The sequence below is a fragment of the Syngnathoides biaculeatus genome, chromosome 19, assembly GCF_019802595.1.
Source record: "Syngnathoides biaculeatus isolate LvHL_M chromosome 19, ASM1980259v1, whole genome shotgun sequence".
NCBI classification, from domain to species: domain Eukaryota; kingdom Metazoa; phylum Chordata; class Actinopteri; order Syngnathiformes; family Syngnathidae; genus Syngnathoides; species Syngnathoides biaculeatus.
Window position 1 is genome coordinate 4540786 of NC_084658.1, and position 19763 is coordinate 4560548.

At 40.4% G+C, this 19763-nt stretch overlaps 2 protein-coding genes across 7 annotated transcripts in view; one reads left to right on the forward strand and one right to left on the reverse strand.

The window, feature by feature from the left end:
* The window catches only part of relch (RAB11 binding and LisH domain, coiled-coil and HEAT repeat containing), a 40910-nt gene extending 34625 nt beyond the window's left edge, over positions 1-6285 (reverse strand). The window contains exons 1-4 of one of the 3 annotated variants that reach the window (XM_061804872.1): positions 5413-6102; positions 2917-3006; positions 204-275; positions 2-57 (exon numbers count right to left, since the gene is read on the reverse strand). In XM_061804872.1, the coding sequence (XP_061660856.1) occupies positions 2-57; positions 204-275; positions 2917-3006; positions 5413-5863 (669 nt within the window). In that variant the 5' untranslated portion in view covers positions 5864-6102. Of the gene's footprint in view, position 1; positions 58-203; positions 276-2916; positions 3007-5412; positions 6103-6149 lie in introns of those variants that run through there. The other 2 variants (XM_061804873.1, XM_061804871.1) reach the window with 2 other exon arrangements.
* pign (phosphatidylinositol glycan anchor biosynthesis, class N) lies at positions 5592-19418 on the forward strand. 4 transcript variants are annotated; one of them, XM_061804876.1, is made up of 29 exons: positions 5592-5727; positions 7002-7259; positions 7331-7452; positions 7539-7637; positions 8367-8473; positions 8596-8720; positions 8819-8949; positions 9035-9154; positions 9256-9296; positions 9411-9470; positions 9587-9679; positions 9860-9915; positions 10848-10926; positions 11087-11269; positions 11339-11478; positions 11842-11941; positions 12020-12112; positions 12732-12823; positions 12925-13030; positions 13114-13222; positions 13304-13406; positions 13624-13726; positions 14087-14173; positions 14260-14315; positions 17891-17966; positions 18056-18129; positions 18221-18263; positions 18352-18404; positions 18651-19418. In XM_061804876.1, the coding sequence occupies exons 2-29, from the start codon at positions 7033-7035 to the stop codon at positions 18772-18774; spliced, it is 2802 nt and encodes a 933-aa protein (XP_061660860.1). In that variant the 5' UTR covers positions 5592-5727; positions 7002-7032; the 3' UTR covers positions 18775-19418. The 4 variants fall into 4 exon arrangements, with proteins under 4 accessions (XP_061660860.1, XP_061660858.1, XP_061660861.1 ...); XM_061804874.1 differs by lacking the exon at positions 5592-5727 and adding an exon at positions 6698-6838; XM_061804878.1 differs by lacking the exons at positions 5592-5727; positions 7002-7259 and adding an exon at positions 7725-7993 and having other exon boundaries at positions 7436-7452.
* The last annotated feature ends 345 nt before the right edge of the window (positions 19419-19763 follow it).

A 19763-nucleotide genomic window follows, 5' to 3' on the forward strand; every position in this document is an offset into this window, starting at 1 on the left:
CCTGAATTTCAGGGCTTGACTTGAAGTTATTTCTCTCCTGAGAGGGCACTTCATTCTCTGTAAACCAAAGGGGAGGAAAAACAAAAAATATGCGATGAGTTCAGGTGAATGTTCAGCGTTGTTCCGGAATTCTCTTTAGAAGAAAAGTGGAGAAAGTGGCAAAGAGGGGCTCGGGTTGAGACGAAGTTTAAAATGCGCCACACCTGCTGCCTGAGTCAAGTTGGCGCGCAGAGCCTGAATGGTCTCCTTTGCTTTCCGTAGCTCAAACTCCAGCACTGGACAGAAAGTGACAGCACACGCATACACACACCCGCACACATTCACACACGCATACACAGGAAGTGCATTCAAACAAAGACAGGGAACAAACAAATAAAACAGATGGGAGTGAAAAACACATCAAAGATATTACGAGTCTGAAAATAAAACAACACAAAAGGGTACATGCAAATGATGGCTCTGAGGAACATGCAGCAGAGGATCAGGGAATGACGCAAATCAAGATTCATGTCACTTAAGCGGATGACCTTCCCAGCCTTCATACTGTTGCTAAACCCATGCAAAAAGTACTTCAGACCATGTCACCTCGATTAAAAAAAAAAATGTTGGAGCTGTCTGACAAAGGATTTCCAAGGCAAAAGTGCCACTTACATCATGTCATCAGAAGTTTATAAAGTTGGAAGTTTTTCAAGTGACCCCCAAACATCAGAAATGTACTATACATCTAGAAGTACTGTTTTTCTATTAAAAAAAAAAAGGTAATTTCTAAGTAACTTGTTTTTTTTTTTTTAGCTTAAGTGTATGTATTTAGACATTTTCAGGCATGGCTAGGTTTCAATAACAAATGAAATGAGAAGCACTTTCTGATTCAACAAAAAGAAGAAATATATGTATAGACTATGATCAATTCGCAAAAGAAATATGACAATGTTTGGCTAAACTAACATTGGCGGAGCAGAAAACACACATAGCTGTTCTGAAAAAAAGAACAAAACAGCAAAGTTTAAGTGATGGAGTGGAAAATACTTATTGCATTGTTGTGCACTGATCATCTGGAAAAACATTGATGCAACATTTGGTTCTGTTGACAGTGGCTTTAATCCATATGATTCAATAGTTCTCAAAATTCAGCACTCTATTTTTTATTTTACAGCCCCTGTATTGGACCTGATATATGCGTTTTATAGTGTACCTAATAATAGGGTCACATTTTACTACGGTGCTTCATCACTGCAGAAACTGAAAAAATTAAAACTAGTCGGTAACACCCATCATAATGGACCCGTGTTTACAGATCATGAGTGCACAGGATGCAATGTAAATTAACAATAAAACTCAGTCCAGGGAAAAGAGGGGAGAAGAATGAAACAAATAACTAGTCTGGATGGAATGACTTGTCCAGTATTGCCCACTGGGGTTTGACCAACGTCAGGAGAAAGCCAGAGAACCCTGAGTCAGACAGCTGTGGGCAGGCATATTGGTAAGGGGTGGGCGAGGAAGGTGGGGTGGGGTGGGGCATTGAAACCCATTTGGGAAATGCAACCTATGAACCTTAAATACAAACATCTTTGCTGCATGCTTTTTTACTCAGCTCTCACACACTGCACTTCATTCATTGCTGTCAGTTTTTAAACACCATCAAACATCTACAATTGACAACCTTCTCTGCACAAACTAAAATGACCTCACAAAAAGGTGACAAATGGGGAAAAAACAATTGCATAGCTCTTTTCCATTCCAGGTGCATCGATGTTGACACTTACAGCTTTTGTATGTTGCTAATCAAAAACAGGATAACTCCTCATAGAGCAGTCAAACCTAACAAGCAGTTTGCAATCAAACAGCCTGCCTTTAAAGCAATCGCTGATGCTTCTGAGTCACACAGCTGTTACAGAACTTTGATTTCACATTTATGGTGTGTCACGATTGAGCTGCACGGGAATTGTGAAGCGTCAGTACCAAAAATACCACTTAGTGACTAAATATAGTGAAAATGTACGCTCCTAGTTTGCTAAACCAAAAATAAATGTGTAATTTTCACCTGCTTCCATAAGAATAAATGAAATAGGTAATCCAGATAAAGTTGATCAGGGCAAAGATTTCTACTTTGATAAACTACAACTAAATGGCTAATGCGAATAGGATGAACAGATTTTTGGTCCTAAGTAGCTTGTCATTTCATGTCTGTCTGTTTGAGCTTTTTTGCAATTGTAGGCAAAACTGATTTCAAAATAGCTACAAATGGAAGGCGCAATTAATCAAGACTTGGTCAGTTCAATACCTAAAGTGGAAGTTACTGAAAGTAGAAAGACATGATGGTGGAAAGTAGATGGGGCATTCCCAAGACTGCCAACGTTAATCCACCAATCCCTTTTGCTTATGTGCAACTTTGGTATGTTCCAGGTGGACATATTCAGATTCTGGCTTATGCACTACATGCTCATCTTTCTCAACAGGAATTACTAGCATCATGATTAATAGTCTTAAGATTCTACGATAGTATTTAAATTATGATAATCTTCTTTTTCATTGTACTGCTCACCATTTTTCTTTTATTTAAAAGATGCAGTCAATTAAGACATTTTAAATATTTACTGTAATTATACAAAAATAATTAATTGGACAAAAAACTTTAAAATTATTTCTGTATTAGCAAGATAACGTAAAAAAGTGCACATTTGTAATTAGATTATCAAATTAATTGTTTTTTTTTTTTTTAGAAATGAATCCCTATCAATGCCAATGTCAAAATATGTATCATAACTATAAAGGATGTAAATGTTAAATTAAAATTTGCACAAAATCTATAGCCACTGATGCAGGTGCATTCCACCAGACAGATCAGCTCTGACAGTATTTCCCTGACTGAAATTATGGCTTTTGGCTCCAACTTGTGACAGCACAGGTTCATCTTACCTGCCACCCGCTCGTCTGATTCTCGATTGCCGTCATCCGAGTATCGGGCAAAGTCCAGAGAGTCCAAGGTGCTGATGCTGCCTGCTCGATCTATAACCAAAGACAAATACATATGGGGGGGGCAGTGAAAATCAAAGACACTGACAATGGCCAGCCTCAACCATCTCCAATAGTAATCAAATATCAAAGATTGCAGAGATCCATATTCCACTTCGTTATGATATTTTCAAAGAAGTATCTAGACGGACATTCAGACGTGTATTTACAAATGAATTTTGTCTGAATTACTTAGGATTAAATCTAAAATATCAAAAGAAGGAAGGACAGCAGTGTGGCAAAACTTCCATACTTTGATCACTTAGAGTCAACTTTGAACACTACCTCTAAAAAGCATACTTATAAAGTGAAGAAAATATATAATATAGCTGCCTGAGATGAGAGCCATTAGTGTGGTCTTGAACACAATTAGTACCAAGGCTGTGACATGTTGTGTCATGTGATTGAAGCAGTGTGCCGAGAAAATTTGTTTAGCTCCATTTAGTACCCGCCAGAGAATTCAAGATCAATGAATCTATGGTGGTAATGTTGGGAAAGCAGGAAAACTAGCTCCACCAAGTATAGAAAATGAAGCTGAGTTCCCGCGGGAACAAGGTGAGGTGGCCCAAGTTGGAAGAGAAACTCAAGCAGTCGATTAATAATCAAAAACCCATGAAAAAAAAAAACTGAAAAAACAAACGTAGTAAATGAACTCGCAGCGTGCTATTCTGGGAGGCTTGACGAAGCAACCTCTACCCCTGAACATTGGTGTAAACAGTGTACAAAGTGAAGTTCCGAGCGGCATGCAAGTGATGGATGACAAATGGGGAACACAGCTTTCTTAGAACCAGTGCCATGTGAGTTACACCACAATTTGAGAATGGATTGTGAACGTCTGGGCTAACGTGTCTGCTTCCACTGTTTAAAAAAGTCACTATCATTTCTGAGGCGCCGCAAAGCAACGAGACTGAAAAGATAAGGATGGATTCGTGGATGAGGATTAATGAAAAAATTACGTGCAAATTGTTAAATACTTCAATAAAGTAAAAACTAAACTCAGTTTTGAGTCTGGTGCCTTTTTAAATACATTGCATGCATGCTACCATATGTTTTAATATGGCGTCGTTATATAGCTTTATGATTTGCAGCGCTAAACATGCTTGTAAATAGTGTTTGGAGTGCATGTTTTGTGTCAATTATTTCTTCGGTTGTTGTTTTGGCTGCTTTGTTATCTGCACGTTGTGCTGTTCCGTTTGCTGAGGAGTAATGATTTTGGTTTGGTGTGACACTGTGGGTAAGGATGGCGTGTTAACTGGTGACTTGATTCCATCGGTCATAGTGGGGGAAAAATGTATAAGCTTGTTTTTCTCCTTACAAAAATAAACATACACTTATGCCTCACTGTCTCGTGAGCGCCACCATGCTTGCGCCCAATAATCGGGCGTGCCTTGTATATGTGTTTAATACTGAAATTGCACCCGCAATGAAGACTGTAATAATAATTATTTAGTACGATTCGCCTTATGATCGTGAAAATACGGTAATGTCATTGTCCTTTACTTTTTCTCAAAGTGAAACGGGGGAAAAGTCAATTAAGATTTGCTCATTGCCAGCACTGAAACTTCATATACATACTATTGACAGATTTGATTTTCTCCAGGAACTCCAGTCTCCTCCCATATCCCAAAACATCTCAAACACATGCATTAATTGGTGACTCCAATTCGCCCCAAAGTGTGATTATGAGTGTGAGACTGTCTCTATGAGCCCTGCCATTGGTTGGCAACCGGTGTAAGTCCACCGCCTCCTGCCCGAGGATAGGTGGGGTACACTCCAGCACTCCCGTGACCCTTGTGGATGATAAGAGACTCAAGAAAACGGATGGATGAATACAAATAATGTCTTTCTTCATCTATGACAGTGGCATACAGTGACAGGCAGAACAAGAAGTGCTGTTCCACAAGATGTCAGACACTAACTTTACCGAATACAACAAAATAAAAACGGTGCTCAACTGACTTCACACAAATGTAAATTTATGAATACAATGAGATGATCGCTTTGTGACATTTCTTTGACGATGTACTGTGAGATGTAAAATTACGAAAACTCTGCAATAGATCCGTTATTTAAATTATTGTATCTGTTCAATGCCACGCCTTTGTAGTGTAAATTCTAAACATATAACCTGCGTCTTTAAATAAAGTGTGCATTTATTCATGGAAATTAAAGGGAATTACCCTAGTGATTAACACTGCCTGCCTAACACTGTTTATCATTTGGTAAAACATCATTACATTGCTTTGTGACACATTAGGTTTCGGATACAGTTGTAGAAAGCGGGTAACTCACGCTAAACTACTTCCAAGCACATTACATGACAGCTATGTTGTGCTATGGAAGAATACCTAAAACATAGAGGAGTTTCAGCAGCAACTTAGCTAGCATCTAGCTACTTACTCAATGGTCCACCAGGTACAATTCCTTGATCTTTGGCAGGTGGGGTGCTGCTCTGCCGCTCGAAGTTACCCGGGTTGGAAAAATAATCCCTCAATCTAGGGAGCTCCCTGCCCGCTTCCAACAGTTCAGTGTGAAACTCCAGGGCCGTGAGGATGTACTGGTCACGCAGTAACTGAGCAGCGATAACATCCACCGACACCCGCATCTCAGCACTCCCGGCCATAGCGGCGGCGGACGCGGAAGACATCGACATGCCCTCGCCGTTTGGGCTCGTTCGGTTGCTGGATAGCAGAGTTGAAGGCTCGAGGTCTACCGGTGAGGGGAAGGGATTGCCCGGAGGCGGCCCCGGGGCTCCGTCACTAGGGCTACGCTCTGTGTCAACTGTATCGTTCGGGCGACGTTCACTCTCCTCTTCAGAATCACTCAGACTAAACGGGTTCACCGACGCCATGTTTGCACTGTATAGATTTTTTTCAATTATTATGTTATTGTTTTGCTATCTAGGGTAAGCTAATCAGCCCTGCTTCCTGAACGGATGTCAAGCTAGTTGGAGAGAAATCTCGCGTGAACCGTCATGCGAGAATGTGTCACGTGACTCTTGTTGCTTCTCCCCACAGCAACATTTGAAAAGACCACAATGAAGCGATTAAAGTGTGTAGTGTACTTTAATCAACTGCCGCTTCTTTTTTAGTTTTTTTGAATCACATTATTTTGACTAAGCACGGATTCATTCCTACCCATTATCTCCCAACGTTGAGTTGCATTGGCGCGAGGCAACCGCGCCACTTGAAGGGCCGAAAACTTGCGACCTAAGTTTGCCCTAACCTGTTAAATAATAACGGTTTATCTATTTTTTTTCAAATATTTTTAATTATGTAAAGCACATTGAGTTATCTTATGTACGAAATGCGCTATACAAATACATTTCCTTTTCTTTGCGTTGCTAATAATAAAATTGCGTCCGGGGTTACCCGGAAGACGTTCCAGGCAGCATAGAAGTACCTTTCCATCTCATGACTTGTGACAACAACGGTTAAGGAAAGTTACAATAAAGATTTGGAGATTGGACTTTCCGAAAAAGTCCAGTGTTTCTCGTGTTGTTGCTCCACGAAGATACCACTGGCCAAATTCAGTCAACTACAATACCCACAATTTCCTTTCGCGGTACCCTCGTCAACGTCCGTGTCACAACAAGGAAGTGCATGGACAAGGTTTTACACTAATCTTGTTAGAAAGGACAACTGATTTAGTTAAAACACGATTTTAAGGACTAGACCAATGTTGTTGGATAACACGAAATTTTTATTTTTGGAAATGCATTGTGGTCGGTGACCAATATAATGTAACCAAAATAAATTCACCAGACAAGTCGAACAAGTCGTGGGTCGTTCTTTTTGTGATCGAGGACTTCTGAAGTTACCTGCAGGTAAGACGTGACAGTGGCCTTTCATTCGAAACTTTTATAGGGCATAAACGAAGGATACAAATACATACATAAAAAACATTCTTTTTATTTGAAGAATATTAAAAAGCACGTCAAATGCTAGACAGATATGACATTGTATTCCTTCTTTATCCTTGCATTACAGATATCAAGTACTGGTGACACTCCGGCTCAACATGAGGATGATCACTTTTTTAGTGGTGGGACTGACAGTCCATGTAGTATTCTTCTTGTCAATCTTTGATATCTACTTCACCTCTCCTCTGGTCCATGGCATGGCGCCCATGGCCACACATTTGACTCCACCTGCCTCCAGACTGGTGCTGATTGTGGCCGATGGCCTGAGAGCAGACAGCCTCTTCACCCTGCTTCCTAATGGCTCAACTGTGGCTCCTTATTTGAGGTTGGGAAACTGTGAAAAAATATAAACTTTTGTGAGTGACTTTGCAAGTCTTCTGCTGTCTTCGCTAACAGGAGTGTGATTGAGGAGCGAGGTACCTGGGGTGTGTCCCACACACGTGTTCCCACCGAGTCTCGCCCTGGTCATGTTGCTCTTATTGCTGGCTTCTATGAAGATGTTAGTGCTGTTGCTAAAGGTCTGTAACACGAAGGAAGTGAGGTGTCATTTGTCAGTGTCACCCATGAGTATTTATAGCTAATGTTTTTATGTGTCTGGCCTCAGGTTGGAAGGAGAATCCTGTGGAGTTTGACTCTGTTTTTAATGAGAGCAGACGTACTTGGTGTTGGGGGAGCCCTGATATTCTGCCCATGTTTGCTAAAGGTACTCCACAGACTCTCTGGAGGGCCCCAAGTATGATGTGCACGATACATTCTTTCATCCATTTTACATGCCGCTTATGCTCACAAGGGGCGCAGAAGTGCTGGAGGCCATCCCAGAAATCTTCGGGCAAGAGGCAGGGTACACCCTGAACTGGTTTCCAGCCTGTCGCAGGGCATACAGAGACAATTATCCGCACTCACAATCACAGCTAAGGCCAATTTGGAGTCTCCAATTAGCGCAGGTTTTTGGAATGTGGGAGGAAAACGGAGTACCTGGAGAAAATTCTCGCAGGCATGGGGAGAACATGCTCCCTCCACACAGGCGGGGCTGGGATTTGAACCCTGGTCCTCAAAACTGTGAGGACAACGCCATAACCAGACGTTCCACCGTGTGCACAATACAATGAGATCCAATTCAAGAGTTCTATGTCGGCTCACGTCGGATTTTAAACATTCATTCATTTAAGTGAATGTGTAGAATTGCTCAGCATGCCCACAAATGTTTTGGTTAGCTTATTCAGTTACATTAAAGGAGCACAGAATACGAGACACCTCTTAGTATGATGATGCATTTCAGTCCTTTTTTAATCCCATATCACTACCGTAATAATCACATCAGTTGCTAGTGCAAACATATCTCAAGTGTGCTATACAAGTTTTAATGTGTCTCAATCAGTAACATGATAAAAGTATTATTATATTTATATTTTTTGTCCTCACTCACTTCCAGGTGCGAGTGGAGACCATGTGTACACTTACACTTATCCAGCAGCAGAGGAGGATTTTGCCTCCACGGATGCATCCAGCCTAGACAGCTGGGTGTTCACTCAAGTCAAAGTATGATAGCCAGTCCTCAATATATCCCCAAATGATTAATAATGAACAATTATAGCATTGTTTTCTGTCCTGGCAGCCTTAATCATGTGAGAATATAATTTTGTCTGTGCCCTCTCTGCCAGTCACTCTTTCAATCAGCGAAGTCAAACTCCACTTTGATGGCCAGCCTGCTTAAGGATAAGAATGTCTTCTTTCTGCATCTATTGGGAATTGACACAAATGGACATGCTCACAGACCAATGTCGCAGTCAGTTTTCATTTTTTTCTTTATTCATTATTATAGTCTTCACGTCTTTGTAGTATAATGCACTTCCTCATCAATGTTCTATTTGTCTCTCATACAAGGGAGTATCTAAAGAATATTGGCCTTGTCGACTCCGGTGTATCTGAAGTAGTGTCTATAATTGAAGACTTCTTCAGCAATGATGGCAGAACAGCTTTTGTGTTCACTTCTGATCATGGCATGACCAATTGGGGTAGCGCATTAAAAAAATAATCTAAATGAAAAAAATACAAATACTATACTATATGTCATGATTTAATCCAAATGTGTGTTTCTAGGTTCCCATGGTGCTGGTCACCCCTCAGAGACTCTTACCCCTTTTGTGGCTTGGGGGGCTGGAGTACAGAGACCCCACAAAGTGACTGAAAATCATCTTTACAAAGATGGGTACTTGCAAGGTACACTCATTAAACATTTTATGACAAAAAAAAATATTCAGAATGTTTTACACTGTTTGAGTGGCCGGGTATAATATTTTCTGATTTCACCACTTACCCAGACTGGAAACTGGGGCACCTCAGAAGAGTTGATCTCAATCAGGCATGGCTCCTTCATTTAAATAATTTATTGTTTTGATCAAATCATACCTCTATGAATAGGAATATGTGGGATGTTACAGTACATCTAAAAGTATGTTTTGCTTAAACTATGCAGGCTGATATTGCTCCTCTCATGGCATCTCTTATTGGTGTACCCATTCCAGTCAACTCTGTTGTAAGTATTGGTGCTCAACTCCGTTCCACAGTCAAGTGTGAACGAAAAATGTACATAAAGATCTTTTGAGACTGCAGAGGCTTGTTGGATAAGAAAGATTGATTGTGTGTCTTCAGGGTGTTTTACCTCTCCTTTACCTGAACAACAGTGATCAGTTCAAAGCAGAGTGCATGTACACTAATGCTATTCAAATATTGGAGCAGTTCAAGGTGAGGCAGCATGTGGCTCTGCTGTTGATGACATGTTTAGTATCTGTTTGCATCAGGAAAAAAACAAGAACATCACTTGAATGTAATGAATTTGTAAAATTAGTAGAAACATATTAATAACGTTGTTTTAGAATCACAAAAGGAGATAATTATTTAATTGTTTTATTTATATTTTCTTAGATGAAAATGAAGCAGAAAAAAGAGACAACGTTGTCTTGTCTCTTTACCCCATATCAGTAAGTACAATAATTTGGAGGTATTAACCTTAGCATTTGCTTTTAATTGCCGTTATGGGCCTGCTGCGGAGGAAGCACTAGCACTAAATATTGGGAGTGCTTACGGGTTAACATGTCCCCACAAATGGGCTATCAAAAGATGTCTAATTGAATTAGAATATATTTTTTTTCTTAATGGTGACAAATGAATGGGGACAGACAAAATTACAGGCAATATTGTTTCTCTTATCATTTTGTTGACACACGTCTGCTCTTTATTTTTGTGTCAGTATTTTTTGCTTGAAATGCAAACTCGCCCATCTGTGGCAATTAAGAGGTATGAAAAAAAATCTGCCAAAATAGCCAATTTCAATTAGTGATGATGAGTGTGTCCTGTAATGGCTGCCACAGTGCAGCGGCACCATCTTCAACCACCTCTATGTGTTAATATAACAAGTGCTAACATTGTGTCAGTTCAGTTTAGAAATGTTTTGCAAGCACAGAGAGAATGTTTAAATGTTGTATCTTAGTTCTTTCTCAGCTCAGGTTACCATCTTATCCTATTTTAGCCTAACAGCTGTTCGTATTTAGTTACAATTGTTAAAATTGGACTTGTACTAAATTTGACTAAAATTGCTCTATATTTGTGTTGAGGTCAAAAGCTTCAAATACCGGTTCTTCCACAAGGCAAACCCAACTTGTAATAAATCCTTCACTAATGCCGGTTTCGGACTTGCAACAGCAGACGCATTCAAAATGTCCTTGTGAATTTTATTTTATAATTTTGCATTGTTCACCTATATAAAATGAAATAAGCATTTTTCATTTAAAAACTCCATACTTTTGTGTTTTTGTGAAGGTGACTGTTACATTTCCTTTATGCAACATTGCAAAATTACATCTTAAAATGTAATTTCATGCACAAGCGCCATTGCTTTGTATTTGTCTTTCAGACAGTTGACTGAGCCTAAGCAAGCAGAATTTATTCAGAAAGCAAGAATACTAATTCAGCTGGAAAAGTATGGAGATGCTGTGAGTATCATGGGAAATAACTTGTTCACACTATAAATTCTTTAAACTGGAAAAGGTCCACAGATGGCTGTGTCTAGTCCTCAAAAGCTGACATCTTGCACAAACTACAGTAGTTGATTTAAACCTGTATTTTTCTTTCTCACCATTATTGTTTGCCTAGATCTTGCTCTGCCAGACTCTAATAGCTGATGCCCTTGAAGGCCTGGCTTACTACCACACCTACGACAGGTTTTTTTTGGGCTGCAGTGTGGTGCTGGGATTTGTAGGATGGACCTCGTATGTTGTCCTCGTTATTCTGAAGACTCATGCTAGCCTTAACATGCATCCCGACATCCTCAAACAGGTTTGTTTCTATCCAGGTACACTCACTCATCAAATTTCAAAATTACATGCATGGCTTCTGCATCCACAGAAAGCTGATCACTCCCTAGTGAGGCTGTGTGTGTGTGTCACAGTGGTGATCAGCATATTCCTGCTCATCCAAAGGAGTCCATTCACTTACTATGTTTACTGCCTGCTGCCTGTGCCTGTGTGGTATTGTGTTCTTAAAGAGTGAGTGTCCTTTAAATAAGAAACTTTATTGAATTATTGCTAAAACACATATTCACAGCCATTGTTCTGATCATTTTAAATGGATCATTTTCAGAGAGGGACAGAGCGGCTCAGGAAAATGGATAGATGGTAACAGAAAACAGGAGTTACCCAAAAGTTAAAGGGTTCGCAACATCCACTGGATGTAATTTGCCTAAAAAATACATTGTCAAGCTTGGCTGGCTATAAGGATGTGTTAATTTGACCATGGTAGATTGTATAGACTTATATTGGTCATTGACAGAATATAAAGGGCCATTGCTGTGTTTGTAATTGCCTCCCTTCTGTTGCAGAAATTCAAATCACATGCGTTTTCCAATTCAGGTCCAGTACACTTACAGACTTGATTCACTCAGCTCCTTCCCTGCCACTGTGGAAATGCTTTGGGTACTTTGTGTTGGTAGCTTTCGGCATTGAACTACTGGTAGGTGTTTTTATTTTTTTAAGTGTGAACACAAAATGTAAACTTCAAGCTCACAAATTGTGCCTCTACTGCCCCCAGGTGGTGAGTTTTTTCCATCGGGCCATGCTGACTGTGGGTCTGGCTATATTCTCGCTCTGGCCAATGCTGTCAGGTCTTTTTGGCAAGGCTAAGGTAGGATGGATAGTTATATCACACACATCTACTTCTAATTAGAAAATGCTTATGTAGGTTCTGGAGGTTTGTAGATTTATGTACATATTTCCAACAAACCAGAAGGAAGGTAAAAAGGTCTGACTTTGACAGAGTGCGGTTCTACACCACAGCAAACCACAATGATTCATCCATTTTCTGAGCTGCTTATCCTCACAAGTGCCGCGGGAGTGCTAGAGGCAATCCCAGCTCTCATCGGGCAGGAGGCAGGGTACACGCTGTTCTGGTAGCCAGCCAATTGCAGGGCACATGGAGACATACAACAGTCCCACTCACAATCATACTCGGGGCAATTTGGAGTCTCCAATTAATACATGTTTTTGGGATGTGGGAGGAAACCGGAGTGCCCGGAGAACACCCACGCAGGCATGGGAAGACCATGCAAACTCCACAGAGGTGAAGCCGGGATTTGAGCCCCAGTCCTCAGAACTGTGAGGCCAATGCCCTACAGCTGCGCCACCATCCCACCACCCCAATAATTAAAATAAAGAATTTTTAAATTGTACATTTATCTTTAATGTCATGGTTGGTGAGTGGATTGTATTTATATGAGCTCTGTCTAATCTTTATGGCTTTGTAGCGTTGTTCAGTGAACTGGTTCGTTGGCTGCCTCTGTTTGGCTGCTTTCCCTCTCATGCCTGTTGTGGGAAGAGAGCCCAACATAAATCTGGTGTGAGTGTATTAAACTTCATCTACCATATTAAAGCGCATTGTTGAATCAACATCTCCCTGATAAGACTACAAGTGATGTATTAACCTATTTATTTTTTCAGGATCTGTGCAGGTCTTCTCACCCTCTTTATATCTGCCTGTTTTCTCTGGTCATCATGGAACAGGGCATCACTACACTTTAGTGATAAACAGCAGTTTGTCATACAGGTAATTATGTTCTATCTGTGACTGGCTTTGTGTTAATGCAGTTAGCCAAAGTGAGGTAAACTGTTGTGGGTGTCATTGAACAGATGCTGCATGTAGCAGTGTGTGCGTACGTGCCTTTCCTCACACATTCCAGCCTACAGCAGAAACAGGGTCTGCCTCTTCCCAATCAGATGATCAGTTGGCTCACATTGTGTAGGTGGCATCTGAGTGAGTGCACATATTTGCGCTGGTTTTCCAACATTAAAAAGACGCATACCATTTTGTTTTCTTTAGCCTCTTCCATATTTGTTCCATTGATGAGCTCAACACGCCTGTTTCACCGGCTTCTAAGCATCTTTCTCTCGCTCACAGCCACGTACCTTCTGCTTAGCACTGGGTAAGATAGCTTAGACTGTCACACAATAAAGTATCGCTAAATGTATTAGGATGCAGTACCTGACCATTGCATCGACCAGAAAAATAAAAGTAGATGGGTTTCAGGGATGTGGAGGTTATTTTACACTGTAGTCATTGTGGAATCGAAGGCTTTCATCCATATATTGGAAATCTTATGTGCATAGACTATTGCATAAAGTGCATAATTTCTCACCTAGGACCGAGGCCTTGTTCCCACCTGTATTATCTTGGTTGATGTTTGTGTGGATCAACATTGAACAGGAAGCTATGATCGCTGAGGGCGTTTCTGGAAGGCAAGAGGTATAAATACCGTCTCCTTGGACACAACACAAGAGTTGTGTAAGAGATTGGTTAAGGTCACATTTACAAATTATTTCTGAGGAAAAAAGTTCATGAACTGAATTATATATTTAATACAACTTGTAGTGCATTTCCTTCAAATTCCAAAATTAGTATGCACGGACATACAAACTTGTCAAGTCTTTTACACAAGTAATTCATTTTTTTGGCGTGTCATTACTCATGTTGAGATTACTCATGTTGAGACTGCTGAGGCAAATGGAAATTTTTATACATATTTTGATTGCACAAACATTTGGATGATTAGAATTTATCGTGATAACAGTACAATATGTATGTAACCTTAAATCTGTCTTACAGCTTTCCACTATTGATTTCTCTGCCAACATTGATATCTCCAAAATTCGTCAGCTCAAGTTGGATGACATCCGGCGATCATATTTCTTTGTATCCTGAATGTTATTTGCTTTAGTGTATCAAAGGCAAATAATACAACTACCATGTTGCTGTCCTTGACCTCGTATTTTTATCAGGTTTTTCTCATAATAACAGCTTTTTTCGGCACAGGGAACATAGCCTCTATTAACAGGTATGAACAGTATCTGTTTTACTTGAGGGAAGGGGTTATCCAATATTGTCTCACTTATGAGGTAATAAGGAAAGCAACAAACCAAACTAATTAACACATTATTAAATTCATGCCCATCTCACTGGCTAAAGGCAACATTTTTTGATAAAACTCCTGTGTTGAATGTTATTAAATTATGATGGTGTATGTGATGACTTTTATAGTAGAGATGAATATAAAAGGCATATACAGTAATCCAGAGCAGCCCTATCGGGCACAAACCAGTGCAATTTGTAGGCCGGTCCCAAGCCCGGATAAATGCAGAGGGTTGCGTCAGGAAGGGCATCCGGCGTAAAAACTGTGCCAAACAAATATGAGCGTTCTTGTAAAGAATCCCATACCGGATCGGTCGTGGCCCGCGTTAACAACCCCCGCCCCCGGCACTGCTAACCTGCATGGCGTCAGTGGAAATTCAGCTACTGTGGGTCGACGACAAAGAAGAGGAGGAAACCGGATCCAGCGTCAGAAGAAAAAGAGGAATGCACAGAGCCTACAACTGAGTGTAGGGACTTTGAATGTTGGGACTGTGACAGGAAAAGCTCAGGAGTTGGTTGACATGATGATTAGGAGAAAGGTTGATATTCTGTGCATCCAAGAGAGCAGGTGGAAAGGTAGTAAGGCTAGACGTTTAGGAGCAGGGTTTAAATTATTCTACCACGGAGTAGATGGGAAGAGAAATGGAGTAGGGGTTATTTTAAAGGCTGGCTAAGAATGTCTTGGAGGTGAAAAGAGTATCAGATCGAGTGATGAGACAAAAATTTGAAATTGAGGGTGTTATGTATAATAACATAAATATAACAAATATACAGGTAGAATGTGACCTAGAGTTGAAAGAGAAATTCTGGAAGGAACTAGATGTAGTTCTGAGCATCCCAGACAGCGAGAGAGTTGTGATTGGTGCAGATTGTAATGGACATATTGGTAAAGGAAACGGGCGATGAAGAAGTGATGGGTAAGTCCGGCATCCAGGAAAGGAACTTTGAGGGACAGATGGTGGTGGACTTTGCAAAAAGGATGGAGATGGCTGTAGTGAACACTTATTTCCAGAAGAGGGAGGAACATATAGTGACCTACAAGAGAGGAGGTAGAAGCACGCAGGTGGATTATATTTTGTGTTGACGATGTAATCTGAAGGAGGTTACTGACTGTAAAGTAGTGGTAGAGGAGAGTGTAGCTCGACAGCATAGGATGGTAGTGTGTAGGATGACTCTGGTGGTGGGTAGGAAGATTAAGAAGACAAAGGTAGAGCAGAGAACCAAGAGGTGGAAGCTGAGAAAGGAAGAATGTTGTGCGGCCTTTCGGAAAGAGGTAAGACAGACTCTCGATGGACAGCAGAAGCTCCCGGAAGACTGGACAACGACAGCCAAGGTAATCAGAGAGACAGGCAGGAGAGTACTTTGTGTGTCTTTTGGTAGGAAAGGGGAGAAGGAGACTTGGTGGTCGAACCCCAAAATACAAGGAGTCATACAAGGAAAGAGATTAGCGAAGAAGAAGTGGGATCCTGAGAGGACTGAGGAGAGGCAAAAGGAGTACATCGAGATGCGACTTAGGGCAAAGGTAGAGGTGGCAAAGGCTAAACAAGAGGCATATGAAGACATGTACACCAGGTTGGACACGAAAGAAGGAGAAAAGGATCTCTACAGGTTGGCCAGACAGAGGGATAGAGATGGGCAGGATGTGCAGCACGTAAGGGTGATTAAGGATAGAGACGGAAATGTGTTGACTGGTGCCAGTAGTGTGCTAAATAGATGGAAAAAATACTTTGAGAAGTTGATGAATGAAGAAAATGAGAGAGTAGGAAGAGTTGAAGAGGCAAGTGTGAAGGACCAGGAAGTGGCAATGATTACTAAGGGGGAAGTCAGAAAGGCACTTCAAAGGACGAAAAATGGAAAGGCAGTTGGTCCTGATGACATACCGGTAGAGGTATGGAAGCAATTTGGAGAGATGGCTGTGGACTTTTTGACCAACTTATTCAACAGAATACTAGCGGGTGAAAAGATGCCTGAAGAATGGAGGAAAAGTGTTCTAGTTCCCATTTTTAAGAACAAAGGGGATGTTCAGAGCTGTGGGAACTATAGAGGAATAAAGTTGATGAGCCACACAATGAAGTTATGGGAAAGAGTACTGGAGGCTAGTGCCTTCGGTGTGACAGAGGAATTTAAGGTGGAGGTGGGACTGCATCAGGGATCAGCTCTGAGCCCCTTCCTGTTTGCAGTGGTAATGGATAGGCTGACAGATGAGGTTAGACTGGAATCCCCTTTGACCATGATGTTCGCAGATGATATTGTGATATGCAGTGAAAGCAGGGAGCATGCAGAGGAACAATTAGAAAGATGGAGACATGCACTGGAAAGGAGAGGAATGAAGATTAGCTGAAGTAGAACAGAATATATATGCGTGAATGAGAGGCGTTGTGGGGGAAGAGTGAGGCTCCAGGGAGAAAGACATGGGTGGACGACTCCAAATACTTGGGGTCACCAATCCAGAGCAATGGTGAGTGTGGTAAGGAAGTGAAGAAACGGGTTCAAGCGGGTTGGAACAGCTGGCGAAAGGTGTCTGGTGTGTTATGTGACAGAAGAGTCTGCTAGGTTGAAGGGCAAAGTTTACAAAACAGTGGTGAGGCCGGCCATGATGTACGGATTAGAGACGGTGGCACTGAAGAAACAACAGGAAGCTGAACTGGAGGTGGCAGAAATGAAGATGTTGAGGTTCTCGCTCGGAGTGACCAGGTTGGATAGGATTAGAAATGAGCTCATTAGAGGGACAGCCAAAGTTGGATGTTTTGGAGACAAGATTCGAGAGAGCAGACTTCGATGGTTTGGACATGTTCAGAGGCGAGAGAGTGAGTATATTGGTAGATGGGTGCTGAGGATGGAGCTGCCAGGCAAAAGAGCGAGAGGAAGACCAAAGAGAAGGTTTATGGATGTGGTGAGGGAAGACATGAGGGCAGTTGGGGTGAGAGAGGAAGATGCAGGAGATAGGCTAAGATGGCAAAAGATGACACGCTGTGGCAACCCCTAACGGGACAAGCCGAAAGGAAAAGAAGACGGTAATCCCTCATTTTTTACAGTTAATTGGTACCAGACCCACCCGTGAAAAGTGAAAAACAGCGAAGTAGGGGTAAATGTTTTTCTTTTTTTTTTTTTTTTTTGGCTTCATAGGTCTGAGTGTATGTGGGTGTTTTTTTTTTTTTTTTTTTTTTTTTAAATGTAATTAATTTATTTTGTTTCATTGGTCCATGTTGTCAAGCCGAGGATGGTGCATTACCTTCCCCCTAATATACAGTACAGTACTGTACAAATTTATGCTGACGTTTTTGTTTTTTTCCACTATTTATTTATTTTATTTATTCTTCATTTAGGGTGGGGGTCCATGATGTAATGAATCCGTGATGCGTGTCCACGAAGTAGAGAGGGATGACTGTATAGACATATATTATTGGATATATCCAAGTGTAAAGTGTTTAAAAGATGTGCTTTTCAGACTAAATTCATAATTATTTGTCTGAAATCTTTTTTTTTTCCATTCTCTTTTAGTTTTGACCCAGCATCTGTTTATTGTTTCCTCACAGTCTTCAATCCCTTCATCATGGGAGCATTAATGATGTGGAAGGTGAAGTCCTAATGCAGGAACATTTTAATTTGCTGTCCACCACTAATGAAATAAAGTAATATATTGCACTACGTTATTTTGTCTTCTAGGTCATCATTCCGTTCATAATTGTAATGTGCACATTTGAGACCATCCAAGTTACAACACAGCTCTCAACAAGAAGGTAAGTATTAAATTATTTGCAATCATAACACCAGTCTTGGCATCCTTCTTTGTCATATCACACGTAATATGGTTATCTTCTCAATCTGCAGCTTATTTCTGATCGTCTTGGTCATCTCTGACGTGATGGCTATGGTAAAACCTTGAGCTTTACAATCTGATGTACTGTACAAACTGTGGAAGAATGTAAATTTTTGTGAAGTAAACATTTTATTCTCCACAGCACTTTTTCTTCTTGGTGCAGGATTACGGCACCTGGTTGGACATTGGCACAAGGTAAAGTGTCTCATTAAGCCAATTCCAGCTCATGTACACTGAACTCTTCCTTGGGTATCAAATGCTGTAACATTTCTGCCAACTATGGCAGTGATCCATTTTGATTGACACTTGCAGTGAGGAATTTTTGAAACCTTTAGTTGTAATGTGCAGTGATCGAGTGTTGGCTGCCATAGGTACTCTATAAATCCAAAAATCCCGCATGTGCGTGATTGACTCAGGTTAAAACCTGTCTATCTTGCACAGCATTAGCCACTATGTGATCGTGATGTCAATGACCATCTTCCTGATGCTGCTCAGTGTCGTCACCCACGTCCTCACCTCACAAAGACTCATTCTGTGGCGTGGACACAAGCTGCACTTCCCCTGAATAAGCAAGAGAACAACATGAACTATTTGAGGTAAATACAGTATTTATAGGTTTGTATTTTTGTTATATTTTAATGTTATTTGAGTTGTATAAAAACATTTAAATAGCTACTATATTTAATGACAATGTACTATGCTACACAAATAACTGATCAAATTGTACTAAAGAAGCACAACAGACAAAGATGAAATTGTCATGGAATGACATTGGCATTGTTATCTACAAAAGCTATAAGAAAATGTCAATGATACATGTATGCTAATTATGATGGACACATAATTAGAATGTTGATAGTTATTATCAAATGTTTGTTTTGTTGGCCTAAGCTCTGTCTTGTATTATAGTAGAATAAAAATGACTGGATTTGTTCCTTGAATGAAGACGCATGATCAAAGCAGGCCTCTTATGGCACAAGTATGACATGTTTTACACTAAAGTGTTTATTTTTGTTTGTTTGTCCTTTTGCATTGACAGTCGTCCATGTGATAAATTTTACTTTCATAGCACTTTGCATTTATTTTTTTTAAAGAAAAGAACAAATGTATCATTGTTTTGAAGAGTTTTGATGCTTTTGTTTTATGTTTTTATGGTTTGGATGCTTTGTGTTCAAATAAAACCGATGGAATTAAAGCTAAAGATTTTTGTAATCCATCCATCCACGTTCTATATTGTTTATCCTTTTCAGTCACAGATTACTGGAGCCTGTCTTTGAACTACTCCACCACCAGTGGCTCCAAATCTCATTAAGGCAATGAAAAAATGTGAAATTATACTGTACACCCACCAGCCAACATTAAGTAAAATAGCACACTCTAAAGCACCTCAGAAAAGTAGACACCAAGTGGGATAAATAAAAGTAGCGTGATTACAAATGCTACATACTAATATGCCGCTTCTTTCAATTAAAACGGAACACAAAACATTTGACAATCTACATCGACAAAATGTTTGTTTGAACTGATAAACTTCAACTTTAACTGTTGATAATT

Bases quoted from the DNA above. Each gene is read 5' to 3' on its own strand.
- pign (XM_061804876.1), top strand. From the start codon at position 7,033: ATGAGGATGATCACTTTTTTAGTGGTGGGACTGACAGTCCATGTAGTA. The intron at 9,916-10,847 runs GTAAGTACAATA...TTTGTCTTTCAG, and splicing joins TGTCTCTTTACCCCATATCA to ACAGTTGACTGAGCCTAAGC. The intron at 12,113-12,731 runs GTAGGATGGATA...ATGGCTTTGTAG, and splicing joins GTCTTTTTGGCAAGGCTAAG to CGTTGTTCAGTGAACTGGTT.